This window comes from Orcinus orca, chromosome 3 (assembly GCF_937001465.1).
Source record: "Orcinus orca chromosome 3, mOrcOrc1.1, whole genome shotgun sequence".
NCBI lineage: Eukaryota > Metazoa > Chordata > Mammalia > Artiodactyla > Delphinidae > Orcinus > Orcinus orca.
Window position 1 is genome coordinate 170,987,663 of NC_064561.1, and position 26,210 is coordinate 171,013,872.

The window sequence follows — 26,210 nt, forward strand, 5'->3', positions numbered from 1 at the left end:
AGGCTACTAAGGTAGGGCAATAAAACAAGTGTTGGCATAATGCTCAGATCCCACGTCTGGTTACTCTGTGCTCTGAGGACCCGTGTGGCCAGGCCCAGGGCTTGCTTCCATATTGCATTCCAAGCAGATCGGAACCAAAGAGAACCTGCATTTGTCGGGTCAGAGCAGGGGCTGGGTTTGCTCTGGGTCGTCCCATACAGTTGCCTCTGGTTGCTCAGTTAATGGAAGGTTCTTAATAAATACTTTTGATTGATGAAAACAGTAAGTAATGTTTACTTTTACCTCATCTCTAAGACATTGAGATCCTATCAAGTGGCTAGTTCTTAGACTTTGAATAAATTAAGCATCTTCTTAAAAGGGAGAGAAGGACCACTTCTGGAAATAAATTGTAGCCTGTGTTCAGAAGCGCCCGCATGAATTATCAAGTTGCATTTATTATTAAAGCAAAAGCCGTCGTCATTAAATACGTTGTCACCTGCGGGCTCCTTCCACGGGATGGAGTTCAACGTGTTCTGAGTGTGTTCTTCTGTCCACTGTGGTGTATCGGCTCTTCTCGAGCGCCTTTCCTTGGCAGGTGGTATCCAGGGAGGAGAGGCAGGTGGACTCGCAACCACGAGTCAAGGAACATTTGAATTCTGTCAGTCCTCTGACGCTGAGACACAAAGTAACGGTGTTGTCAGCCTTTCGTTGTCTGTGTTAATGGGACCAGTGACTGGAGACAGATTTGCACAGTTTGCTATTTGATTTCCCAAAAGGTGTCCTCTGTTCACTAGTTGTTTCTGTGTATAGATATTTGGCTGCACTCACAGTGTCGTGTGCCAGTTTCTGTTCTACATTGCCGTGGCCCTTAGAATTGTGATTTTTTATATCACCTGTATTTACACCAGGTCAGCACCTGACAGGTTGTCCCTAAGGCCCCCTCCTTAGTGTTAAAGTGTTTAGAAAATGTCTCCATGTGCCCAAAAGACCAAGTGTTCTGGAAATGCTACAGTATAGGGTGCGTTCTCTGCCCGGATTTCATTGTAATCTTTTCCCTAAAGAAGTTTCTAGCTCACTCCTTTGAGAATTATATCCTCTGGAAATATGCCTCCGGTTTTATAACACGTCAGTAGAAAAATATGGTTCGTATCAAGTTTGATTCACATACTAGTTTTCAGGAATGCAGAGTTCTTTGAGCTTTAATTGTTTGATTTAAGCAAATATTAACTGGTTTGAACAAGTCATTTAGCCTTGCTCACTTCCAGTTTCCTTATCCGCAAAATGCAATAATATTACTCATCTAACCCACCCATCGGGTTTCTGCCTTCGAGTGCTGTATGAGTTGAAGGATTGCTGTGGGTACCTCGCACATACAAACAAGAGGACTTGGTTCCTGCAAGGCTGCTAAACAAGCATTTGAAAGTCTATGTGTATAATCATCAGTAGATCTTTGAGGTTAGAATAAAATTCTTCTTTTTAAAAATTATTAATGTTTTTAAGACTATGTATTTTATGGTTGCCGTCTTAGACTATAAAAATAATATAGGCGTATTAAAGGAATTGAGAATCTGTTGATTAACATCTATGAAAAATGATTCAAAAATTAAGGCAAAATAAAATACCTGGCTGACAGAAGTTAGTATTGAGAAGGAAACTTAACTTTGAGCTTCCTGTCAGCCGAGGCAAAAAGGGTAATACAATGCATTTTCTACTGTGTGTTCTCTTTTAATCACTGTATCTATTTTCAGTTTATTTTGTCTTGCCTTAATTCCTCTTTGGCACAAGGTGCGTAAGTAAGTTACCGTGAGTTATAATAGTCATCAATTTATGAATGTAGAGTCAGATTAAGCATGTCATTTCTTCTAGAGAGAAGAGTTTTCTCCCCTGATATCAAATTTAAAAAAAAATTGCTCTCATAGATCCATGTTAAGTGATATTACATAACAGTGGATGACAGCAGAGTGAAATAAGAGTCACTTCTGTGCCAGTCCTGCGTCCTTGTCCAGCTTGTTCTCTCCCTTCAGGGTGTCTCTTCTCTTCAGGAGACTCTGAGGCATGGAGAGGGTCTAACCTCAGCAGTAGAGCTGGATTTCCCACCACCCGCTGACTCGGTTTCTAGTCGACGTAATGCTTAATCAGAGTGTGTGTGACTTTGGCCGTCAGAGGACAGTTCCTTCTCTCTGCAGTCCTGGCTGGCCCCTGCCGGCACCCCCTGACCTCGGCGTGGCAGGCTGCATTCCCACCCCACCCCCTCTCCCTGGACTCTTCTCAGGGCTTCTCCATTGGTTTCTGTGAGACCTCAAATGCTGAAAAGCATTAGAACTTCAAGGGTCCACAGGTAATTAACTATTCTGTTTTCTTTAATTAAATAAGCGCAGATTGAGTGTCCTCTTACCGTGGACAGGTGACTATTTCCAAGTCCACCATCACACTTCTTATTGTCTCTATGCAGTATTTTATTATTATTTTTTTGTGGTACGCGGGCCTCTCACCGCTGCGGCCTCTCCCGCTGCAACTAGAGGAAGCCCACGCAGCAATGAAGACCCAACGCAGCCAAAAATAAAGAAATAAGATAAATAAATTTATAAAAAAAGAAATGCCCTACTTCTTGGCTGTGCCCGCTCTGTCTCCCCATCCCCTCCACCAGCCCTTAGCAGCCACCACTCTACCTTCTGTCTCCGTAGATTTCCTGTCCTGGACGTCTCACATGAATGGAATCACGTAACACGTGGTGTTTCGTAACTGGCTTCGTTCACTTAGTATAATGTTCTCAAGGCTCATCCATGTTGCAGCATGTAGCAGCGCTTCATTTTTTTACGGCCAGTAATATTGCGTTTTATGGATAGACCATTTTGTTTGTCTTCTCCTCGGTTGATGGACATTTGGGTCGTTTGCACTTTAAGGTTCCCTTACAGCAGCTTCGCCCCTGATCTCCCTGCTTCTCTGCCTCTGTGTCCACGCTGTTTAAAGTAGGACCTCTACAATCCATTCTGTACCTGATGTTTTTTTTACTTTGTAAAAAAAAAAAAAGTTAACTGTCTTCAAAGATATATAGCCAAATAGAAATTTTTCATATTGTACATACATGATTATTTCCCTCTTTTAGTGCCGTCTCATTTTCCCCCCTTTTTTCTCAGCTGTCTCTTCTTCCCACCACCCATAGTAGTGCCCTCCACTCAGTAACAGCCTGGCATGTCTCCTCCTATCCTTTCCTGCACACTGTGTTTCTAAATGTGTATCTTCACACACATGTACATACATAGAGCAGGTGTTTTATTTGATGGGGTCATTGTTATACATACTTTTCTGCATGTTCTTTTTCTCACCTTTCAAAAAGGCTTGAGAGTTAACTGGGGCATCTTTTATTTGGTCTTATTTTGTAATGGCCGCCTAACACTTCATGATGGGCCTGATATCAAAATAGACCCAGCCATGCCTCTGGTCTTGTTTCCAGTTTTGCTGCTACCAACACGGGGATCCTTCTACAGCACAGGTCTGCCCCCGGCGGGCAGCTCGCGATCCTGGAAACAGTGGCATCAAACTTGAGTGCCGTGTCCACCAACAGCTCAGGTCCCCGTCCACCTCCGCGTTCCATCCCGGACTGAACTACTGAACGTGCCAGGTTCTCTTTCCACCTCTTGGCTTTGGTTCGTGCTGTGTTCTCTGTGTAGAATGTCCCTTCCCCTCCAGCAGTGAGTAGGAGTTGTGGGAGCCCAAACTCTGGGTCAGACCTGGGTTCAAATTCACGTGACACCCATACCCCCTCAGTACTTTTCTTTGTCCCGTGTTCCCAAGGAACGTAACTTTAATGTTTAGTATGGTTTTGTAGTAGGCCATCTACCAAATAAGTAGTGATGTTTGGCATACCTGTCACCATCCTAAATGTCAGGGTCCTTGGAAACAGAATCAGCCCTGTGAGGCTATGCAAGTGAGGGTCAGAGGGTATAAGGGAAATCTCTGTACCTTCCTCTCAATTTTGCTGGGAACCTAAAACCACTCTTTAAAAAAATGAGTCTTAAAAAAAAAAAGCTGTGGAGACAGTAAAAAGATTAGTGGTTGCCAGCTGTTGGGGAGAGGCAGAAGTGAATAGATGAAGCACAGGATTTTTAGGGCAGCAAAGCCACTCTGTGCGATGCTCTGATGATGGACACGTGTCATTACATAGTCATCAAAACCCATAGAATGTACAGCACCAAGAGTGAACCCTGACGTCATATATGCACTTGGGGTGATTAGGATGTGTCATGTGGGTTCATCAGTTGGAATGCATGTCCTGCTCTGGTGAGGGGTTTTGATTTAAGACAAAAAAGAATCCAGCCCCCGCCTTTTGTTTCCCCCGAAAGCATGAATCACAAAACCCTGGCGCGTAGTAGGTGTTTAATCATTTATATTCAGTAAACGGATCAAGACCAGACTCCTGGGACTATCATTGCCCCGGTTTATGACGGTTACTTCCCAAATCCTCCCTTGCTGTCGGCCATCAAAACTTCACAGTTAGGACACTGCCGGCAGCCTTTGGAGGGAGGACCTCCAGTTCTGGAAAACGAGTTACCAGTACAGACTGGAGTGCATTAGCTGAAGTTTTGAAAGGCCACATGCCTTTGAGTTGGGACTTGTCCACCCTCCAGCTGTGTCATCTTTGAACATTAAATTCACCAGAAAGAAAAGGAAGTTGAGACCCACCAATGGAAATACAGGTCTACTCCCCTCGTGATTGCCCTGTGTGTTGCCCAGGGCGACAATCTGCGAACAGATCCCCCTTCCCCCGGTTAAATTTCTGTGAAGGGGCAGAAACACAATCACAATGGGAGCCTGGAAAGAGTGGCTACTCCTGGTGGCTCCCTCCCACCCTCCCTCCCCTCCCCAGGCTGTATGAAATCCTACAACCACACCACACTAATTAGCCCGAGAATGGGAGGGGTTGTCATGGCGACCGAGCACTTTTTAAAGCACAGGAATGGTGTTCATTATTGTTCAGTGTCTTTAGCTGTGGCGAAAAGGTCAGTGTGGCAGTTGTTTTCCATATGAATTTTGGCCTGAGAGCCAAACCGAAGGTGGAATGTTCCTTGGAGGGACTGGAAGATGGTAAGTGCCGCTGGACTTTTTGGATGGGGTGTCCCTTTAGTAATATTTTTCAGAGTGTTTTAATAACTAGTGCCAAACTAAGGAATTGTACGGACTTTGTTAAGTAGAGATTGAAAGAAAAGGAGCAAGGAAAAAAGTATGGGTCAGGAACAGTGAAAGTTTGAGAGAGATTTAGAGAGTTTTTTTTTTTAATTTAACAAGTCTTTGAGCATCAAATGATTAAATATGAAATTCGTAGATTTCTCTATGAATTAACAAAGTTAACTAAGTCTGATGCCTTATTCAGTGTTTGTTTTATATTAGCTCTCTACTGGTCGTTGTGGATCGCTACTGTTCAGATTATATTCCCAAATAAATCTAACAGAAGCATTTTAACCAAATACCCTCAGAACAGTTGCCTCTGTCTCTGTGTTTCAATCCGAAGATAAGGGAAAGGAGTTATCAAGGCTAATTTTTTCATGCTTTTATTTTATTCTTTCTCATCTAGGGATATTTGAAATAATTAAGACCAGAAACCAGTGAGCCCCAGTTCTTTGGATATTCGCCCTTATTTATTGGCTAGACTCCGGTAGAATACTGCTGAGTAGAGACATCTGACCCCAGCGTTTGTAGGAGAAATTAAATATGAGACAAGTCATCGTGCTGGATATGATGGCAGCGTTTCCATCAAACGCTGCAAGGGAGGTTTACAGAGCATTCTTCAGATTTATTTTTTTGCTAGCTTGGAAAGCGTACAGAATAACATGGCTTTCAGCCTGATTTCGTGTTAATGACTGGCTGTGTTTTTAAGACTCGCAAATTTAAGCCACTTACCGTCTTTGCACTTTTTAACAATGTACTTGTGTTCTATGGCACTATTTTTCAGTCATTTTGTACACAGTTGTGTAAGATAAGAAAATACGAATTAATTAAAGGGAATGGGGTGTTTGGATTAAAACACAAATCACTGCCCAAAAAGCTGTGAGTGGGAAATGGCATACTTTGGGGCTTTACCCTGAAAGACCATTGTCCTGTCAGCAACACCAGTTTGTTTGGCAACTGAACAGATAAGAGAATATGGTTCAGAATGTTAAGTCCTGGCTTGATTTCCTCTGTCTTTTGTTTGTATGTTCTGGGATTAATTTATTTAGTGACCATAGCATGGAGCTCGATAAATGGGGTTTCTGACTAGAAATTGAGAAAATTAATTTTTTTTTTCATTTTTGTCTGTTTTCTCCACTTACAAGCTCTCCTCTTCCTCCCCAGCCCCTAACCCCGCCCCCAGCCCTCACTGGATCACTGCATTCTTCAGCTAAAAAAAATGCCTGGAAATTGAATTTTGAAAAGTAAATAAAGTGATATTTGCATGACACTTAAGATTCTTTGGAAAACATAGCATTAAAAATGGTGGTCCGTTTATGAAATTTGTAAAATAATCAGAAATTTGAACCTGGATATTAATATCAGTGAATTCTTGGTATCTTTTAAGATAGTGTTGTGGTTCTATTTAAAAAAATGATACTGGAACACTTCCCTGGCGGTCCAGTGGTCCACACTTCCACTGCAGGGGGCACGGGTTCCATCCCTGGTCAGGGAACTGATCCCGCATGCTGCAAAGCACAGCCCAAAAATTAAAAAATAAAAGTGATACTGATATATTTACAAATGAGAGTGTGTACTGTCTGGGACTCGCTTCAAAAAAAAATCCAAGGTCAGGGAGTAAGTGGGCTAAGGATGGTAGGCAGCATTGCCATGGGTGCTGGCTCTTACAGCTAGGCTATGGGTATGTGGGGTGGGGTTTGTTTTCTGTTTTGTATATTTGTGTAGGTTCAAAATGTGTGTGTGTAAAACCATGGTGGGGGGGTGTGTGCGGTCTTGTTAACGTCATCTTCTCACCTCTTGGCATGTTTTAGATGCCCGACCAGTTTGAACAGGCAGTTGTGGTCAACCAGCTGCGGTACTCCGGGATGCTGGAGACAGTCAGGATCCGGAAAGCTGGGTATGCTGTCCGAAGACCCTTCCAGGATTTTTACAAAAGGCAAGACAGAGCTGCAGAGACCCTCTTTCTTTGCAGAGGGGCTGGGGAAAGGATTTTAGCACAAGGTGACGCTGGGCATTCTTCTTTTGCAGATATAAGGTGCTGACGAGGAACGTGGCTCTGCCCGAGGACGTGAGGGGCAAGTGCACGGCCCTGCTGCAGCTCTATGACACCTCCAACAGCGAGTGGCAGCTGGGGAAGACGAAGGTAAAATTTCGGAGAAAGAACGACCGTCCCATCAACCCCCTGAGAGATGTTTGAGTTCGGTGTTCTGTGATGACTGCTAGCCAACTGTTTTTCCAGTGTTGGGAAGATACGCATGGTATCACGCTAGCCATACTCTTTGTCCTCCCAACATGAGTCTTTTATCTGAAGTCCTTGATTTTCAGGGGCTGTGTTCTTGGGGACACATTGAAGCATCGGATCCTAAGTGCGTGTGTTTTCATTCAGTCAGTCAACAAATGTTGGCTGATGGGCAACTCAGTGCCAGGGAAGAACTGGGCAGCCTCTGGCATCTAAGAAGTGATACCCCAGACCCTTCTAACTTTGCATTATAAGAATAGAATACTGAATGTTCTCCCTGCATCACAGGAGCTGTTGTGTGGGAGACCAGCAAGTAGTCCGAAATCCGGCAGGTTACCCAAAGTCCAGTCTGGAAAGCCAAGTTGAAATCCGTTTTTTTAAACATGCAGGTGTGACTGAGGCCTTTACCCCTTAGTTGAGTGATAAGCAGTCTGGCCTCAACAGCAAAACTTAACCATAAAATTGGCAGTATGTCCTCTTGTCCCTGTATCGGGACCTTCCAGAGCTCTTATTTGGGGTTCCATTCTCCTTCTGCCACCCACCTCCAGGGTCTTCTCACACAGGAGAGGCAGAAATGCAGGCAGCTGGGGGTCGGCCTTTGAGTGTATGGTTGTCTTCAAAAGTAAGAAGTGTTCCTCAAGCCTCATCCTCCTGACTCTACAAGTAGGAATGGAGCAGCAGAGAAATATTTTAAAGTTTCTGCTTACATTACGTTTTTAACCTAGGAGTTTCTTTGTTTAAAAAAAAGAAAGAGGAGGAAGAGGGAAACAGAGACACATATCTTGCAGTTTGACTGTCTTCATCTCAGAGCTTCTCTGACAGAATACCATAGACAGGGTGGCTTAAGCACAGACATTTATTTCACACAGTTCTGGAGGCTGGAATTCTGAGATCAGGGTGCCAGCATGGTCAGGTTCTGGTGAAGGTCTCCTTCCCGGTTTATAGACAGCTGCCTTCTTACTGTGTCCTGACACGGTGGAGAGTGATTTCTGGTCTCTCTTCCTCCTCTTATAAGGGCACTAATCCTATCATGGGGCCCCACCCTCCTAAACCTAATTACTTCCTAAAGGCCTGACTTTCAAATACCATGCACATTGGGGGTGGGGGGGTGGCAAACATTCAGTCTATAACATTGATGTGAGATTAAAGACAAGTATTTAGGCATCACCTGGAGCCCACTTAGCAAAGGAAAGTGTATAATGAACACACTCTTCTGCTCTTGAAGGATTTCAGCTGGCCAGGGATTTAAGATGCAAACATCTAGCAAGGTAGAGATGGCATGCAGAGGTATTGTATTAGTTATCTATTGCTGCGTAACAGACAGCCATAAACTTAGCAGCTTTAACAACACACACCAATTACCTCATGGTATCTATGGGTCAGGGGTCCAGGCACAGCTTAGCTGGTCCTCTGTCAGGGTCTCAGAGTGTCGGCTGGGGCTGCATTCCCTTCTGGAGCTTGGGGTCCTCTTCCAATCTCACGTGGCTCTAGAATGCCATTCTTTGCAGTTGTAGGACTGAGGCTGCAGTCCCACTGGACCCTCTTTTCCTGCTGGCTGCGCCCTGGGGCCACTCTCAGCTTCTAGAGGTCCCCCCACAGTTTCTAACCACCTGACCCCCTCCCACGCCCTCCCACTTCTTCAGGGCCAGCAGGAGACACTCCTGCTCCAGTCTCCTAAGGTGGAGTCTTATATGATGTAACATATCCATAAAGAGTGATATCCCATCACCTTTGCCATGTTCTAGAAGAAAGTCACGGGTTCCACCCACACTAATAGGATTAAACAAGGGTGTAACTCATTGGGGGTCACCTTGGGGTGTGTCCTCCCAGGTGTATAGGTCTCTTTACCTGGAATTCTCCACCCTCCCCTCCACCCCGTTTAGCCAACTCCTCCTTCAAGTCTCTGCTTAGATGCAGGCTTTGACAGGAGTCCTATTTGACATTCTTCACTGCACCCTGAACCAAAACTCATCCCTGAACTGGGCTAAGCCCCCTCCTCTGTCATTGACATCTTTCTGTTTTCTGCCCTGTTATAACACTTAACATACTGTCATGTTTTCTTGGTATTGCCTGGTGACTTGTCTACAGTCACCCGATAGAGAATGTAGAGTTCATTGTTCGTTTTTCTACACAACACAATGCACGTAGTAGGAGTTCACATAGTAGGAGCTCAGTCAGTGTCTGTTAAATGCTAAAAAACTATAAGTGATGGCACAAGATTGTTGTATGTTGAGTCACTCAAAGAACTTTCTAAAGAAGGTGGTTCAAGTGGAGCTCTTGGCAGTATAATATAGTCTGCTCTGATTTTTTTAATTAAAAAGGTATTACATTCTCTATAAACTGATATCCTCCTCCTCCTGTCTCACTGCCTTATACCGTGGAATAACATCAAAGATTATTGACTCACCCAGCCAATACCGGTCTCTTTTCTGAGCTCTGAAAAAATCAATCCAACTTCATTTACAATTTACGGTGGAAATCAGGCCCCAGCAAGACTTAGAACTGGGTGTAGCACAGGGATACGGAGACATAAAGACATGGGCATTGCCCCCGGTTTACTAAGTTTCTGGGAGATAAGTCATCCCATACAACTGATAAATTATGCAGTGTGATCTCTTGAAGGAATAAGGACACACCTCCAGGAGAGAGCTCACTGTGAATTGACATGATCAGAAGAGTATTCAAGAAAAGGAAATCTTTAAAGAGGAGTTAAATTTTAATTGGTGACACATTGGAAGCAGAAGTGGGGTGGAAGCTTATCATTTCGCGTAAATATTAGGAAGTAAATGGAAACATGAGAGCATTTGAATTGTATCCACTAAATAGCCTTGACCTTGACCAACATTTGACTTAATTATACACTTAATTATACTCTAGCAGTGTTTCAGTCAGTGTTGCCACCAGAGGTCTTTGCATTTAAACCTTGAACCTCTAAAAAATATCTAGATCTTCTGGTAAAGAAGTTTCTGTCAACACTTACATGACAGAGGGAAATGTGGGCAGTGCTGTAGTCAGCAAATTAAACATGACGCCAGGTCTGAATTCACTGGCTTAAAACCCAGCTGGTCTTTGGAAGGCAAGGATTCTTATCTGCTGGGGAAGCATCCCTAAAGAAGCTAGGAGGCCTGTCCAAGCCTCTGGAACAGCCCGAGCAGGAGATCCTGCTGTACGCCCCTGCTGAGAAGCCAAGTTTAGGGAGACGGAGGTGAACAGCTGCTCCCCTCTCTCTTCCTGGTTTTGCCTTTCCCCTCTACCTTGTGGCTCCGGCACGTTTTACTTTTCTGGTCCGTGGACTACATTGCCAGACCTTATTTCTTCTCTGGCAATAAATCCTGCAAGAGGTATTCTGTAAAGACATTTTACTGGAATAATCCATCGGCTCTTGAGCTCTCTAAGCAAATGATAGGAAAAGCCATGAGAAACTATTCGTATTGGATATCGAGTCAAGGTTCGCCGAGCAGCCCCCTGAGTGGGCACTGCCCCTTCCTGAGCTGCTTGATGATGCCTGACGAGGCCGGTGCCTCCGCTCACAGCAGCTGGATCCTGCTGACTCGATCTTGGCTGCATCCTGGGAACATGGCAACGTGGCAGCAGACACCACTGGGCTGGAAGATCTGGCATCACTTTCTGTGTGTTGTTGCATAAATTCAGGGTGGATGTTCTTAATGAAGCCAAGTCAGGTCTCTAAAGCATTTTACTCCGTTTGCCCTTCGGGTTATGGAAAGAATCTATTGATAGATAAAGATGTGAAAGTAAATCTAATAGGCAGAGCATAGAGCTCTCTTTGAGGGGCATGAAACTCAGGCAGGTATTTCTCTGACTCTGATTCCAACCAAGACAGTCCCTTGACTTCTGATAAGGTGTGAGACGCTCTTTCCTTCATAAAGCTTCCTATTTGTTCATCTGATAAATGTACTGCTCGTTGGCATCGATGCTCTTGTGTTATGATGTCACCACCACCATCACCACTCTTGTTCAAGATTTGACTTCATTACTTTTTCTTTTAAACACTAACCAGAGCAACAGCGTTAGACTGAGATCCTTAATATCAAAAAATCGTCTCAAAGAGAAGTTTAAATATTTCTTCGAAGTCCAGTCTTGATGAAAACTGCTTCATATTTCTGAAAACTTTTTCTCATTGCTGAATTAACAAGCTTTATGCTCGTAGCTGCTGTTTCTTACATTAAACTTTTTTTTTGTTTGTTTGCTCAAGATGCAGTCTCTTTATGCATCAGCAGAGCATATTAATTACAATTATAGGAAGAGCATTGTATGAAAAGCTTTTCCGAGAGAATTATTTGGTGGGAGAGTTTGACCCACAGGAACCCACAGCAGGAGTGGGTAAGGTTCTGTGAGTCACATGATGGTGGGATTCTTTATTTGCTTTTCTGCCCAAATGTCTTGGAAGCACCAGGGCAGAGAGTCTGGGGAAATGTGGCATCAGGAGGACCTAATGCACCGTCATAGGCCAGAATGACTCACTGGAGCATAAATTGAGAAATCATGAGTGAGGGCGTGTGTCGTTTAACCAGCCCCCGACCAGTGCCCCCAGCTGACCGTTAACAGAAAAGCATAAGAAAAAATTTGTTTGTTTTTAGGAGATAATTCAAAACTTCCTTAGGCATCACATTGGAAATTACAAAATTAAAAGCTACCACGATTGAGGGAGGGTCTCAGTATTTTCATACCTTTTCAAATATTAGGAATTCTGATACGAATGCCAATTACCAGACACACTTAGGCTTAGATAAATGGTAAGCCTAGAATTGAGGTGCCCACGGGCAGAAACAGGCCAGCAAATAGTTACAATCTCTTTGTCCCGATTCTACTGATACTTTTCTTGCCATGGCTGAACCGAGGTAACTTAAATGATCCAGTTCTAATTGCAAACAGTTTATAGAATTACATTCTTAAATGTCAGTTTTTTTATGTGCATTATTTTTTGAGGCCAAGACGCTTTGATCGTAATCATTTGACAGGCATGAAGGGAGCGTTTCCACGTGACGGCAAAGTAACATTTTACAAATTTCTTGGATTTTTTTCCCCCTCCCTTTCTTTCTTTTGTCCTTTCTTTTCTTCTTCTCCTCCTCCCTCTCTTCCCCCCCTTCCCCCCTCCTTCTCCTTCTTAATGTAGGGAGTCTCTCTAGATATCTTCTTACTTAGACTTACTGTGGCACTGGTGCTGGCCCATGAACTATTTGTCCCAGCCCACAGTGAGATAAGGATTTATAAAGGCAATTTCACAGCCCTCTTATGCCTGTTGAACTAATAATAACTGAAAAAACGGGACTTGGATTTTATATACCCCTTTGGTTTTTTCTTTCCAGTAATATATTGTTTACTATATTTTACAAAGATCTTAGTCTGTGACAGATGGGAAGTTTAAAAAAAAAAATAAAGAAAAACTCCTCTCCCCACCAGGAATTTGAGATTCCCTGTGCTGGACACCATGGCTGTTTGTGTTTGGAGCAAATCAGAGAAAGAAAAAAGCCTTACCCACCAAAGGCACAGCTGACTCAGCAATGCCTTACCACTGCCTGCCGCATTCTGTGGATGTGACATGTTGCTCTCTCCTGGGCAGGTCTTCCTTCGCGAGTCCTTGGAGCAGAAACTGGAGAAGCGGCGGGAGGAGGAGCTGACTCGGGCGGCCATGGTGATCCGGGCCCACGTCTTGGGCTACTTGGCACGGTAAGAAGTGCGCGGACGGGCTTCCCTGGTGACGCAGTGGTTGAGAGTCCGCCTGCCGATGCAGGGGACACGGGTTCGTGCCCCGGTCCGGGAAGATCCCACATGCCGTGGAGCGGCTGGGCCCGTGAGCCATGGCCGCTGAGCATGCGCGTCCGGAGCCTGTGCTCCGCAACGGGAGAGGCCACAACAGTGAGAGGCCCGCGTACCGCAAAAAAAAAAAAAAAAAAAAAAAGTGCACGGACAGGAGGAGGCGTCCCCCGTGTGTGTCACCAGGTGGGGTGGCCCTGGCCACATGCTTTCATTTAAAATAGACCTGGATGGGTTCTGGGCAGGAAATGGGAAAAGGGGCTCCTGATGTCTCAGGGCAGCGACATCAGGGGACTAGGCGACATATTTAAACATTTCCCTAGTTCCTCTGGGTCACATACTGAAGCCACAGGCAGCTCGCCTGTTGACTTTGGTGTCATCCCATTGGGTCCACAGTGGCCCCCTCTCCAGGGTGTGCCGAATGAGGCAGGTTCTTTTCCTGTGCATCTGAGTTCTTTCCTCCTCTGCGGACCTGCGGGCCACCCGAACCCTTGCTCGTCACAGTACGTTACATTTTCTCAAGTACACAGCCGTCCTGCTGTGGCAAATCCTTTGCTTTTTTTCCTCATAAGGACAGGAGAATATATCACATCTCTTGGTTCTGTTTACAACCCAACTTCCTGCCGGGACTTTTCAAAGTCAGTATTAGGAGTGATGTGTTTATTTAGCCAACATGATGATAGGGTCTTGCTTGAGTTTCGTTTGTTGTTATTCTTTTGTTTTTCTTCTGTTTTGTTTCGCCCACAAGGGCCTCCTTGTCGGCTCCCTATAATGAGTCTCCGTTATGAGCGGATCAGCCCCAAACGAGGTCCTGCTGTCTTGTCTTGTAACATTAACGTAAACTCGTGTAAAGAGCTGGAAGCCTCATTACCTCCACAGTTATTCTGTTGTGCTGTTTTCTGTTCTCATTTTCAGAAAGCAATACAAGAAGGTCCTGTATTGTGTAGTGATTATACAGAAGAATTACAGAGCATTCCTTCTGAGGAGGAGGTTTTTGCACCTGAAAAAAGCAGCCGTGGTTTTCCAGAAGCAACTCCGAGGTCAGATTGCCCGCAGAGTTTACAAACAGCTGCTGGCAGAGAAACGGGCAGAGGAGGAAAAGAGGAAACGGGCGGAAGAAGAAAAGAGGAAGCGGGAGGAGGAGGAAAGGTATGGGACCTTTCTTGGCTCGGATGAAACAGACAGGAGGACACGTCTGGCGTTTTTATGCTCTATATCCAGCTTCGCAGGAACCTGCAGTTTGAAACGATAACGCTTGGTGGCTCAGATAAAATTCCTTAGCAGCGTTGAAGACCCAGTTTTGTGGTATTTTTATTCAGGCAAAGAATAGGTATATTGCCAAAGGAAGAGACCCTATCCCTCCTTCACACTTCTAAGTTGTCTTTTGCAAAGCTTCTGTTAAAAAGTTCGCTCTCTGAAAAGCGGGGGTCGGATTTTTTTCATTGCTTTCGTTTATTTTCACTGTCTTTTTTTCTTGACTGTTTTCAGAGAAAGAGAGAGGGAACGAAGAGAAGCTGAGCTCCGCGCCCAACAGGTGAAGAATGCGGCGACACATGACATCTTGTCTGTTACCTTCCCAGTTCAAACACTTTGCCTCAGTGATTTGAAACTAAAGTAAAGATGTAGGGAGAAGGATTCAAAGCTAAAATAAATATACAGGAGGAAGAATTTTAGAGGAGATGTTTATGCTGCAGTTTCTAACCCATTACAATTGGGTAAAAGTGTGTGAATGTCTTAAGGTTTCAGTGTGAATCACGACGGCATGATAGCTCTAGACCAGTGTAATCACTATATTAGTTTGCTCGGGCTGCTATAACATAAGTAGCACAGCCTGGGTAGATTAAACAACAGAAATTGATTGTCTCACAGTTCTGGAGGCTAAAGGTTCAAGATCAAGGTGTTGGCAGGGTTGGTTTCTTCTTAAGCCTCTCTCTGTAACTTGCTGTGTCCTCAGGTGGTCTTGCACCTGCGTACCTGCTTCCCCAGTGCCCCGTGCGTGTGTCCCAATCCCCTCTTCTTTATAAGGACACCAGTCAGTGGGGTTAGAGCCCTACCTCACGGCTTCATTGTAACTTCATCACCTCTTTAAAGGCCCTGCTTCAAATCCAGACATGTCCCGAGGGGACTGGGGGTTGGGGCCTCACATAGCGATTTGGGGGAGGGAGGGATGCAGTTCAGCCCCCGGCAAGCACATCTCATCCCAAAGGAGGGTTGCTGCCCGCACTCTCCGTAGTGTCACTTCCTGACCTGACCCCTTCCTTCCTCTGTGTCCAGGAGGAAGCAGCGAGGAAGCAGCGGGAACAGGAAGCCTTGCAGAAGAGTCAGAGGGAGGCTGAGCTGACCCGGGAGCTGGAGAAGCAGAAGGAGAACAAGCAGGTGGAAGAGATCCTGCGCCTGGAGAAGGAAATCGAGGACCTGCAGCGCGTGAAGGAACGCCAGGAGCTGTCCTTGACCGAGGCCTCCCTGCAGAAGCTGCAGCAGCTGCGGGACGAGGAGCTGCGGCGACTGGAGGACGAAGCCTGCCGCGCCGCCCAGGAGTTCCTGGAGTCGCTCAACTTCGACGAGATCGACGAGTGCGTCCGCAACATCGAGCGCTCCCTGTCGGTGGGGAGCGGGTCTGTGGGCGTGCGGGCCGACCTGGCCGAGGGTGCCTGCGGCGAGAAGCCCAGCTTCAACTTCAGCCAGCCCTACCCGGAGGAGGAGGTGGACGAGGGCTTCGAGGCCGACGACGACGCTTTCAAGGACTCGCCCAACCCCAGCGAGCACGGCCACTCGGACCAGCGCACCAGTGGCATCCGGACCAGCGACGAATCCTCGGAGGAGGACCCCTACATGAACGACACCGTGGTGCCCACCAGCCCCGACCCCGACAGCACCGTGCTGCTGGCGCCCTCGGAGCACGACTCCTCCTCCGGGGAGCCCACCTACTGCATGCCCCAGACCCCTGGGGGCCTGCCCTCCCCGGACGGCGACTACAACTATGACCAGGACGACTACGAGGACGGGGCCGTCACCTCCGGCAGCAGCGTGACCTTCTCCAACTCCTACAGCAGCCAGTGGTCCCCAGACTACCGATGCTCCGTGGACACCTACAACAGCTCGGGGGCCTACCGCTTCAGCTCGGAGGGGGCCCAGTCCTCGGTGAGTACCCGCTGTCCTCCCGGGGCCCCGATTTGCCCGCATTGCGGTGGAAGTTGTCTGCCATCCTCGCCCCCGTTGCACTATTCCTTGGATGAAGACATCCCCCCTAGAACGGGCCAGGATTCCAAAGTCAGGTTCTTAAGGCTGGCCTTAAACCCCTCTCTCTTGCCGAAAGCGATCGTCACACAAGTAAGTGGAACTTGGTGCCTGTTGGAGGTTGAACGCAAAACCCAGAACTGCGTCTTGCCCAAAGCCTAAGAAAACTGGCATTTTCAGTGGAGGCTCTGGCTGTGTCTGTGCTGGCTTTGCAGCAGGTTGGGAAATGAGACCCGCCCTAAACTGGAACGAGACTTGCCAGGGGCACTTCAGAGACCTTTCCTGACGGTAGCTTCACCCGCCCGCTGCAGGATGTGATGTATATTTTTCTGGTTGTAAGGGAGGAACCTTTAAGGGCTTGAACGTGCTCTTTCCAGCTTCTGGATTTATTTATAGTTTACTTTTATTTCTTCCCGTTGTCCGTGCGTTAAACACTCCCTTGCCTTTCTAAGGCTTGAAGATATTTGTATTTATTTGTTTATTTATTTAAGAATATATCTTTTTAACTAATTTATTTAATTTTGGCTGTCTTGGGTCTTCGTTGCTGCACGCGGGCTTTCTCTAGTTGTGGCGAGCGGGGGCTACTCTTCGTCGTGGTGCACAGGCTTCTCATCGCAGTGGCTTCTCTTGTTGCAGAGCACGGGCTCTAGGCGCACAGGCTTCAGTAGTTGTGGCACACAGTCTCAGTAGTTGTGGCTCACGGGCTCTAGAGCGCAGGCTCAGTAGTTGTGGCGCGCGAGCTTAGTTGCTCCGCAGCATGTGGGATCTTCCCGGACCAGGGCTCGAACCCGTGTCCCGTACGTTGGCAGGGAGATTCTTACCCGCTTTGCCGCCAGGGAAGTCCTTGAAGACATTTTTAGCACAGTAACTTAAAGGGAGTTAACTCTTGGATGGTTTGATTAAAATTGTACGCTTAAACAGCAGTGTTGTACTTTGAATACATAGCCTTGGGATTAAAATATGTCTCACGTGTTACGTATCAAGTCAACTGACGGTTTGACACCAGAAGGCAGTATTTTGTAATTCTGAATTCTTTTGATGACCACACTCCGTTGCACTGTGACGAAGCAGCGTGTTGCTTCTTTGTCCGTTGTTTTTACTTTTTCAGTGTTGACCTGTGCTGGGCATTTCCTTTGCTTGTTTTCTGTCCTTTTTGCTCACTGTTGGCTCTCTCTGTCTCTCCTGGTCCAGTTTGAAGATAGTGAAGAGGACTTCGACTCTCGGTTTGATACGGACGATGAACTTTCATACCGGCGGGACTCTGTGTACAGCTGTGTCACGCTGCCTTACTTCCACAGCTTCCTGTACATGAAAGGTATGACCTGCAGCCACCCTGGTGCCTGGGTTAGGGGGTGAAGTGATGGGAAGCTGAGGCTGAAGGAGGGGGGCTGAGAAAGTTATCCCACATACCCCTTACCTGGTGTGAGGTCCTCTTAGGTGGATGGAGGATGCCGTGGTGGTGTGATGTGGGGGACCCTACTGGACCATATGCAGCGTTAGGACAAAGGGTCTGCAACCACTGTCACCGCTTTCAGTCCCTCTCTCCCTGTTGCCTCCATGTCTCTCTCATATCTGTGCTCTTTTCCTTCCTTCTTCTTTCCTTCCTTCCTTCTTTCCTTCCTTCCTTCTTTCCTTCCTTCCCACATCGTTTCCTCTCTCTCTTTCTCACACATACATACAAACACACATGTATGTTGCTACTGGGGTTAGTGCAGCCCATTACCATGTTGAAGCTGCATTCTTCCCTCCCACAGGAGTATTAGACACCCTTATACATGGGAAAGTAAAGATCTGAGAGAGGATCACCCCTGGCTTAAACTGCCTGCGACGCCTACTGTCTATCGCTTGCTCATGATAAGAATTTTTAATTATATTTTTGCATTGCTGTGAAACTTCGAATGTACTGTACTGAACCTTAATACTTGGAGACCTTGAAGCATCCTCCTTCTGGAAAAGTACTTAATCAGGACCTTGTACCCATACCTTATTCATGTTCTTGACCTTGACTTCCAAATCAGGGACAGGAATCATGAGAAACCATAATCGGCACAAATTTTTGGTAGGAGTTTTATGCGGGTTATCTAAAGAGCGGATTGGTTTCTCACACGGCCCTCGACTCCATGAGGGGAAAGAGGCCAAATCTTGGGGATGGGGCAGAGATAACAAGATCTATTGTCCCCAGATGGTTCAAGATTTTTATGTTTTCTCTGAGCCTTTTCTTCACTTTCTTTTCTGCTGCCGTCTTTCTTTCTTCCCTTTTCCTTTTCTTCTTCCCCCATGAAAACCTCTTTATTCTGGGTTCCCTTTCCCTGTTTCTTCTGTTCTTTGCCTTTGCTTCTCTCTTCTGTTGGCATATTTATCTTTTCTCGTATCTCTTTTGCCCTTAATATTTTTTTCTCTTCTTCATCTATGTCTTCTCCTTTTCATTTTTTCCCCCCCATCTTCAATGTCTGTCTAACTGCTAACATCATTCATTTGCTTTTCAAAGTTCTGCTGTTCTCAGCCTCAGATCCCCCAGGTGCTCACAGAAACCCCTCCAGGTTTATTTTTAGGGGAGAGCTTCCTATTGGCCAGGGTCACTGGTTGATGGGAATTCTTGTAGGAGCGTTGGAATGAAAAAGATTGAGAAATTCTAACCGAATAATCGAGTGTTCATTGGATGAAGGAAAAAATATAATCACAAATCAGAACCTAATAACCCCAATAAATATCTAATCGTGGCATTTTAAGATTTTCTCATGCATTTCTCAGAATAAATAAAGCTTTTTATTAGTCATATATTTTCTTCTCCCCCTAATTAATCTTGTTCCCTAAGTTAGCTCAAAAATTCCCCGTAAATCACTCTTATTTATAATATATGGCATTCTTTTATTGTATAATTGTCTGATTAAAACAAATAAGATTAGGAAAAAGTAAAGATACATTCAGAGCGCTAAAATCCCAAGATTAAAGCATTAAGAGCTCAAGAAGGTAAGCAAGTGAAGTTTTGGCACACTCATCTCTTAATAAAACAAAGAGTTATTGTGTAACTGCGTCACCACTTAATCTCTGATACATTACCATTTAATGTTTAATAAAGCCTTAAAGTTATGACCAAAAGTTTCAAAGAAACCAATGATAAGGAAAATCTAGCCAACCACCAGATTCTATTTTGTGAACGTAGATGAGTTTGCACCAGCCTACTACTACTAAAGGTGTTTACAGTCACGAAACTAAGAGCGTTGATCAAATTCTCTAGATGAAATACGAAGGGAACACCCGGAATTGGGGGGGGGCAGGGCTGGGAGTGAGTCCCATCAATAACGTAAGAGCAGCAGAGTGACTGGTGGGTGAGGGCTCTTGGGATGACTGTTGTAATCTGTGTCTTTGAAACAGCTGTGAATAACCTTTATCATCCAAAGACGATAAGATAATAGGATAACTTTGTACTACAGTTTCCTCTTGGCTTGTTTTGAGAAACCGAGATTAAAGCCACAAATCAAGAAGGAAAAAAAAACAGTTTCCTTCTGGTACCCCCTGGCAAGTTTGCTGTTTGTTAGGAAACAGCTCTGGCGCTTGGTGTGATCACAAAGGCTTCTCAGCTAGGTGAGCAGGAAGTGCTATAGATACGAGAAAGGGCAGCGGTCTGTAAAAGCCACGAAGCAAGTGCGCCTTGCACTACAAAGAGAAACCAGTGTTGTCTTTGCATCTTCTGTTCCACTGTGAAGTTGAGATCTGTAATCATTGAAGCAACCACTGAAAAAATTAATCTTAGAAGGTCTGTTTTAAATTTATTTCTAATCTGTAAAAGGAAGGCATTTTCTTTATACTTACTTTCAGTATCCACGTTTAAATGTTCTTTATTTTTATTATTGGCTGATCAAAAAAATAACTTGTGGACACTTGATAATTAGTGAAGTAGATGCAGCATTTATTCTTCAGTGGGTTCGTTGAAGCAGATTTTTGAATCATGGTTGTAAGATGTCACTCTTTGAGCATCCTTGGGGAATCTAGAATAACTAAAATAAAATTATCCTGCTAGAAGAGTATTAGAAATATATTCTGTATAGAAATAATGTCTGTATATCCTTGTCTAATTTGTCTCCACCAAAAAAAGTTTTCCACTAAAATAAATTACAGCTAAATTCTCATTTTTAAGGTACTGTCACAGTTTGGTTTGGAGTCTTACTTTGTCTCGTATTCTAAATTTACACCTTATACAAAGAAGCCATTTTCAGATGATAATGCTTTTCTTTTCCGATGTAAGTTAGGGTTTATTGCTAAACTCCGGAGTCACTGATAAATTTTGTTCCTCACACTGACTAAACAAGGAAGGAATGTGTCAACTCTGACACATTTTAAACTCATTTCCCCTTCCTGCGGTGTTTGGACAGAAGCATGATCCAACCATATGGAAGCGGTTCTCCCCCGCCTCCCGTCCGTGGTCCTCCCGTCCGTGGTCCTCCCGTCCGTGGTCCTGCCTCAACCCGGGGTCAGAGTATCAGTCCCTGACTGGTCTTGCTTTTAAGCCCCTCACCAGGATTTCTCAGCTAAGTGAGTAGGAGCTGCTTTGGAGAAAAGGAAGCGTTCTTGTGTAATCCAGCCAAGCCAGTGTGACACCTGCCCAGTGCCCCCTGAACACGACCCAGCAGTGCGCTCACCCGTCATCGGTGGGTGTCTGAGGGCGGGTCATTTGGGGCAAAGTTAAGGAGGGGCTGGACCTGAAGACCTACTGATCGTATGATCCAATATGACGGATTTTCTTAAACCCCTTCCTCCCCAACCCTGGGGAGACAGGTGGCCTCATGAACACCTGGAAACGCCGCTGGTGCGTCCTCAAGGACGAAACCTTCCTGTGGTTCCGCTCCAAGCAGGAGGCCCTCAAGCAAGGCTGGCTGCACAAGAAGGGCGGCGGCTCCTCCACGCTGTCCAGGAGAAACTGGAAGAAGCGCTGGTTCATCCTCCGCCAGGCCAAGCTGATGTACTTTGAGAACGACAGCGAGGAAAAGCTCAAGGGCACCGTGGAAGTCCGGACAGCCAAGTATGTTGATGAGCCCTGGCCAGGGCTGCTGACCGGGGCTCGGGGCTGCTCCATCAGTTAAGTCCCTGTCTACAAGCCGTCTGGGGCAAGTTCTTTGAAGCAGTAGATTGTAAGAGGTACTCGGTGCGTCCTCATCGTTCCTTTCAGTGGGTTGAATTATTAGGAAATCAGGGAAATCAAACTTCGTCTGTGAAATTCACTTTTTGTGAATTTTCAGACATTCAGCTCTGGGTTATAAGATGCTAGTTGGACATAAAACTAGCTCTTTGGAAATGTCATTGGCGGTCCACAGGAATCGTGGTGTGGGTATTGAGCGACTGGTTGAGCATCTTGTCATCCTTTTCTGGGTCAATCTATCACTTTTAATTCTTCTCCAAGCCCAGCTGTAGCCAACAGATGGCTAAATTGGGAGCAGACAGCCAGTCGGGAGGTGTGTGAAATGAATCATTTGTCTTCCACCTTTGTTGGGTATACTAGCCTCTTCATACCCAACAATGAGAGCAACAGAGCTGGTGTTTGAATCCAACACACCCCCTTTTTCTGCCACTTTTTTTTTTTTTTGGCCATGCCGCTCAGCCTGTGGGATCTTAGGTCCCTGGCCTCAGATCGAACCCAGGCCCACAGCAGTGAAAGTGCTGAGTCCTAACCGCTGGACCTCTGGGGAATTCCATTGTGCCACCTTCTTATAGAACCAAAGCATTGAACCACTGAGGGCCTATTTGTTAAAAATTAAGTGAGGTTTTCAGAAAATGTTGGGAATTGAGGGGCAGCTTGTTTTCTTGGGTAATTAGATACTAAGCATAGAATTTATTAGCCACCCTCCACTCAAACTGAGCAACCATCCATTTTCAGCACACGGGTAAAAATAAGCTTTGAGAGACCAAATTAACTCCTGAAGTCGTAGACCTGAAAACGACATATGGTTCCTGCTCGGCCAGCATTAGAAACTTTAGAAAATGATTCATTGGAAAGCGGAAAGTTTACTCAAGGGAAGAAAGTCTTCTTTGTATTTCATTTTAAGGCCCAATTGTGAAGTGCAGACAGCAGAGTATCAGACTTTTCAAGGCTGCCCCTTTGAGGTTCCTTAGGAAACCATGCTCCGTAGTCAGATGAGTCTGTGGGAGTTTGCATCTGAGTCCTACAAGTTTCAGCAGCATGGCATAGCTCTGTACCTCCTGCAGTCCTCCCCTGGCCCTGCATACTGCGTTGGTCCTCTCTTCACCCTGTAGGAGGGGGGCCACAGATGCCAGGAGGCTGAGAGACAGAATTGTGATGGTGAATTTCACCCGTGTATTTTTGGATGTCCCTTTTGCTACTCACTCTGTAGCAAACACATGCTTAATGAAGCCCTATTCTCCAGGTGTTCTGTGAAAATTACAGAGGTAAGGAAGTGTTAGCCCTTCCTCAGCTGTTGGTCACATTCTGTAGAGAAAAGGCAATGAGTTGTTAAGGTTTCACCATCATTAAGAGTTTTTTATTTATTTTATATTTTGAAGTTTATTATAGAAAAAAATATATTTTTTATTATAGAAAACTTCAATCATAGGCAAGCGTCGGTAGGAGACTGGAATGAGATCTGTGTGTCCATTTCCCGTCTTTCAGTGGTTGCCCACCGATGGCCAGTGGTGTTTCATCTGTGACCCTACCCAGCACTGCCCCCCTACAAACTACATTTTTTAAAGCAAGTCCTGACGTCATATAATTTCATTTGTAAATATTTAGTACACGCTGAAGGATCAAGACCTTTTTTAATATATAGTCACAATATCATGATCACATTTAAAAAGGAACATGAGCTCCTTCTACCGTCCAAACTCTGGTCATTGTTCAAATTTCCCCAGTTATCTTATACATGGCGGTGATAGTGTTCTTGTTGGTTTGGGTTGGTTTCTTTTTTCAAATCAGAATCCAAATAAGGTTCATAATTTTTAATTGGATGACAGATTGCTCAAGTCTCTTTCAATTTATACACCAGCCCCTTCATCTTTTCTTTCACTCACCATCTATTATTAAAGCTCCCACCTCATTTATCCTGTCATTTCCAGACTCTTTTCGGTGCCCTGGTAGTATCATCACTCCCCCATTTCCAGGGAAGCTTTTTATAAATGCGAGTCCCTGGGCTCCACCCTAGGAAGCCCCACATGGGTTTTCTGAACGTTTCCCAGGATTCTGATGGACCGCTGTGGTTCAGAGCCACGACACCGTGTCGTTTTACACGCAAGGTAGCTGAGCTCTCAGGAAGCAGATTGGCTGGTCCAGGATGACGTGGTCTGGACAGTTTTCCCCTGGGGATTATTGTCCTACTCCAGAGGCTCCCATGCTTATCACCCACCCCCACCGCCAATCGGGGCCACCTCTCTCCTTCCACTCCCAGGAAGATCACAGACTCCTCTCTGAATTCTGATCTTCTTGGTTTTTTAAAAAATATTTTATCTCATCTCAGTGATTCTAGCTAAAAAGTCATACAATCTTTTTTTTTTTCTAACCAGACTGCTTAATATCGTAGTTGTAAAATAACTGTGAACAGCTGTACTACTTCAGCTGACAAAGCAAGCTGGCTGTATCCCCAGCACATTTCTTCACAAAATAGATCACCACCTCTGGTCCCATCCGAACAGCTGCTTGTGTTTTACCCTGATCTTAACCTGGTGCCCTGAGTTTAAACCTCCAGTGTTGTTTAGAGAGTGTTAGGATGAGATCAAGATGGGATTGAGATCTAGAAACACGCACACACACACACACGCACGCACGCACACGCACGCGCGCGCGCGCGCGCGCACACACACACACACACACGATCACCTTTCTGGAGAGAGAAAAGCCTGCCTCCCCCTAGAGGCCACAAGGGTCTTCATCGTTTCTAAAAGCAGAAAATCAAGGCGGAAGTCTTGGTATCTGATTTTTCAGTTACGGTGAAATTTCTTTTCTTGCCCCTTATTAAGAATTCTGTGTTCCTGATTTGCGTTTGGTGCTTGTGTCCCTTTGCAGGGAGATCATAGATAACACCAGCAAAGAAAACGGGATTGACATCATTATGACTGATAGGACCTTCCACCTGATCGCTGAATCCCCAGAAGACGCCAGGTGAGGCGCTGTGCTGTCGACTTGGTCATAACTACATCCTCGCTCCTGTGCAGGCCCGGACATCACACGGATCACTCTTGAGCCTCCTGGTGCTGAAAAGATTTTAGTTGATTTTCTAGTTGGGTTTTTCTCTTAGGATGGTTGAAGAACTGAGCGTCGGAAGAGATGGATGTCCTTGTCTCCTGGGGACTCTTTCACTGGGCTGTGTTCCATACAGTAAGCACACAGATTTCCAGCCTCACATGCCACTGGAGAGACCCCTTGTTACTTACACTGAGGCTTTTATTGTCACCAGCAGCATATGTAAATTGTGCTGCTACACACAGTTGAAAGCCACCCTCTGGAAGCTTCTGAGCTTTGAAAGGGAGCAGCTTCTGTTTGCTTAAGGGTTGAAAAAACAGGAACATTAACCCTTGGCCGTTCAAATAAATGCTAGGACTGTGGCGTTGGGAGGGTGCTTAAGGCCTTGATAGTGAAGAATTCTGTCAGCAGGAAGAGATAGTTAACACTTAGGGAACTTACTATATTGCAGGCAGTGTTCCAGAATGCTTCACATATGTTAACTCATTTCATTCTCACAACAACCCTATAGAGGGTATCACCGTTATCCAGTTTTACAGAATGGGAGACTGAGGTACAGAGAAAAGGTAGTGTAATCTGTAAAGTAACGCAAGGTCAATTCTATTGAATGGAGGCACGAAGCTTCTTAAGGAGCTTAGATTTCTGACTGAGCTCGGAGGACAGTGGTGTCCCTCATTGGCTGGGGCAAGTTGTCCGACTTTTCTGGACCTTGGTTTCCATCGCAGTGCTGAGATGTGGCACAAAATTAAGAAGAGCTGGTGTGTGCTTCTCCGTATGATGCATGGCAGGGTCACGCAGTGGAGCATCTGTCTCTGTTCCTGCTGCCCTGGGGGTGTATAGGGTCACGTTGGAGATGCCTGGCATCCACTCTGAGCAATGCCAGAAAATACCTTTTGATTTATGAGGCTGAGATCCTTTGGCCTGTCTTCTTCACTTTGCAGCTCAGAAAAACCACTAGAATCTTCTAGTGAGTTCTCGGGGCCTTTACGACCGACCCCTTGCCCTTTGAATGTTTCTGTGTTGATATAACACCATGGTAGCAGCATTAAGGGCAAAGAAAATAATTCTTCCCATGGGAACAAACTAAAACCCCTCTTGGATCCATAAATTATGACACAAGCTGGAAAAACAAGCAGACCTGGAATTAGAGCCCCATCATTCCGTCTGGGACTCCTAGAGACCACGTGTGGTTTTTTGTGGTCCAGGGAATGCCCACAGCTTTTACAGCTGAATTATAGGCCCAGCTGTCCTGTCTGTTTTGTGCCATAATGAACCTGCTAAATTTAACATTTGGAATATTTTAGCCAAGGACTTTTTGCCCTGACCAGTGGAACACATTTTTTAAAATTCCTTTTCAGATTTCAAGTTGCACTTAAGGGGTGAGATTTGTATTAAGGAGGTGACCTGTACAGATGGAAAGCACAGCAGATTTTATGTGGCTGTGTGTGTGTGTCTGATCCCATATGGCCTGCATTTTGAAGGTTTGTGTTGTTCAGTGTCTGATTTCGGATACTTTTGAGCTTTATAAAGCAATGACTGAAGTCTTGCCTTTGGGTTAACCAGAAGTGATGAACCAATTCATATTAAGATGTTTCCCTTGGTCTCCCTACGAGTCTGTATATGTTGAGT

The 26,210-nt window shown here is 45.4% G+C and overlaps 1 protein-coding gene across 4 annotated transcripts in view; it reads left to right on the forward strand.

Moving 5' to 3' along the window:
* MYO10 (myosin X) overlaps positions 1-26,210 on the forward strand; it is a 221,120-nt gene that overhangs the window by 177,544 nt on the left and 17,366 nt on the right. For all 4 annotated transcript variants that reach the window (XM_049708320.1, XM_049708322.1, XM_049708321.1 and 1 more), the window contains 9 exons: positions 6,957-7,081; positions 7,174-7,288; positions 12,966-13,072; positions 14,075-14,308; positions 14,648-14,693; positions 15,434-16,300; positions 17,588-17,711; positions 21,173-21,416; positions 24,405-24,500. In XM_049708320.1, coding sequence (XP_049564277.1) covers positions 6,957-7,081; positions 7,174-7,288; positions 12,966-13,072; positions 14,075-14,308; positions 14,648-14,693; positions 15,434-16,300; positions 17,588-17,711; positions 21,173-21,416; positions 24,405-24,500 — 1,958 coding nt within the window. The remainder of the gene's footprint in view (positions 1-6,956; positions 7,082-7,173; positions 7,289-12,965; positions 13,073-14,074; positions 14,309-14,647; positions 14,694-15,433; positions 16,301-17,587; positions 17,712-21,172; positions 21,417-24,404; positions 24,501-26,210) is intronic.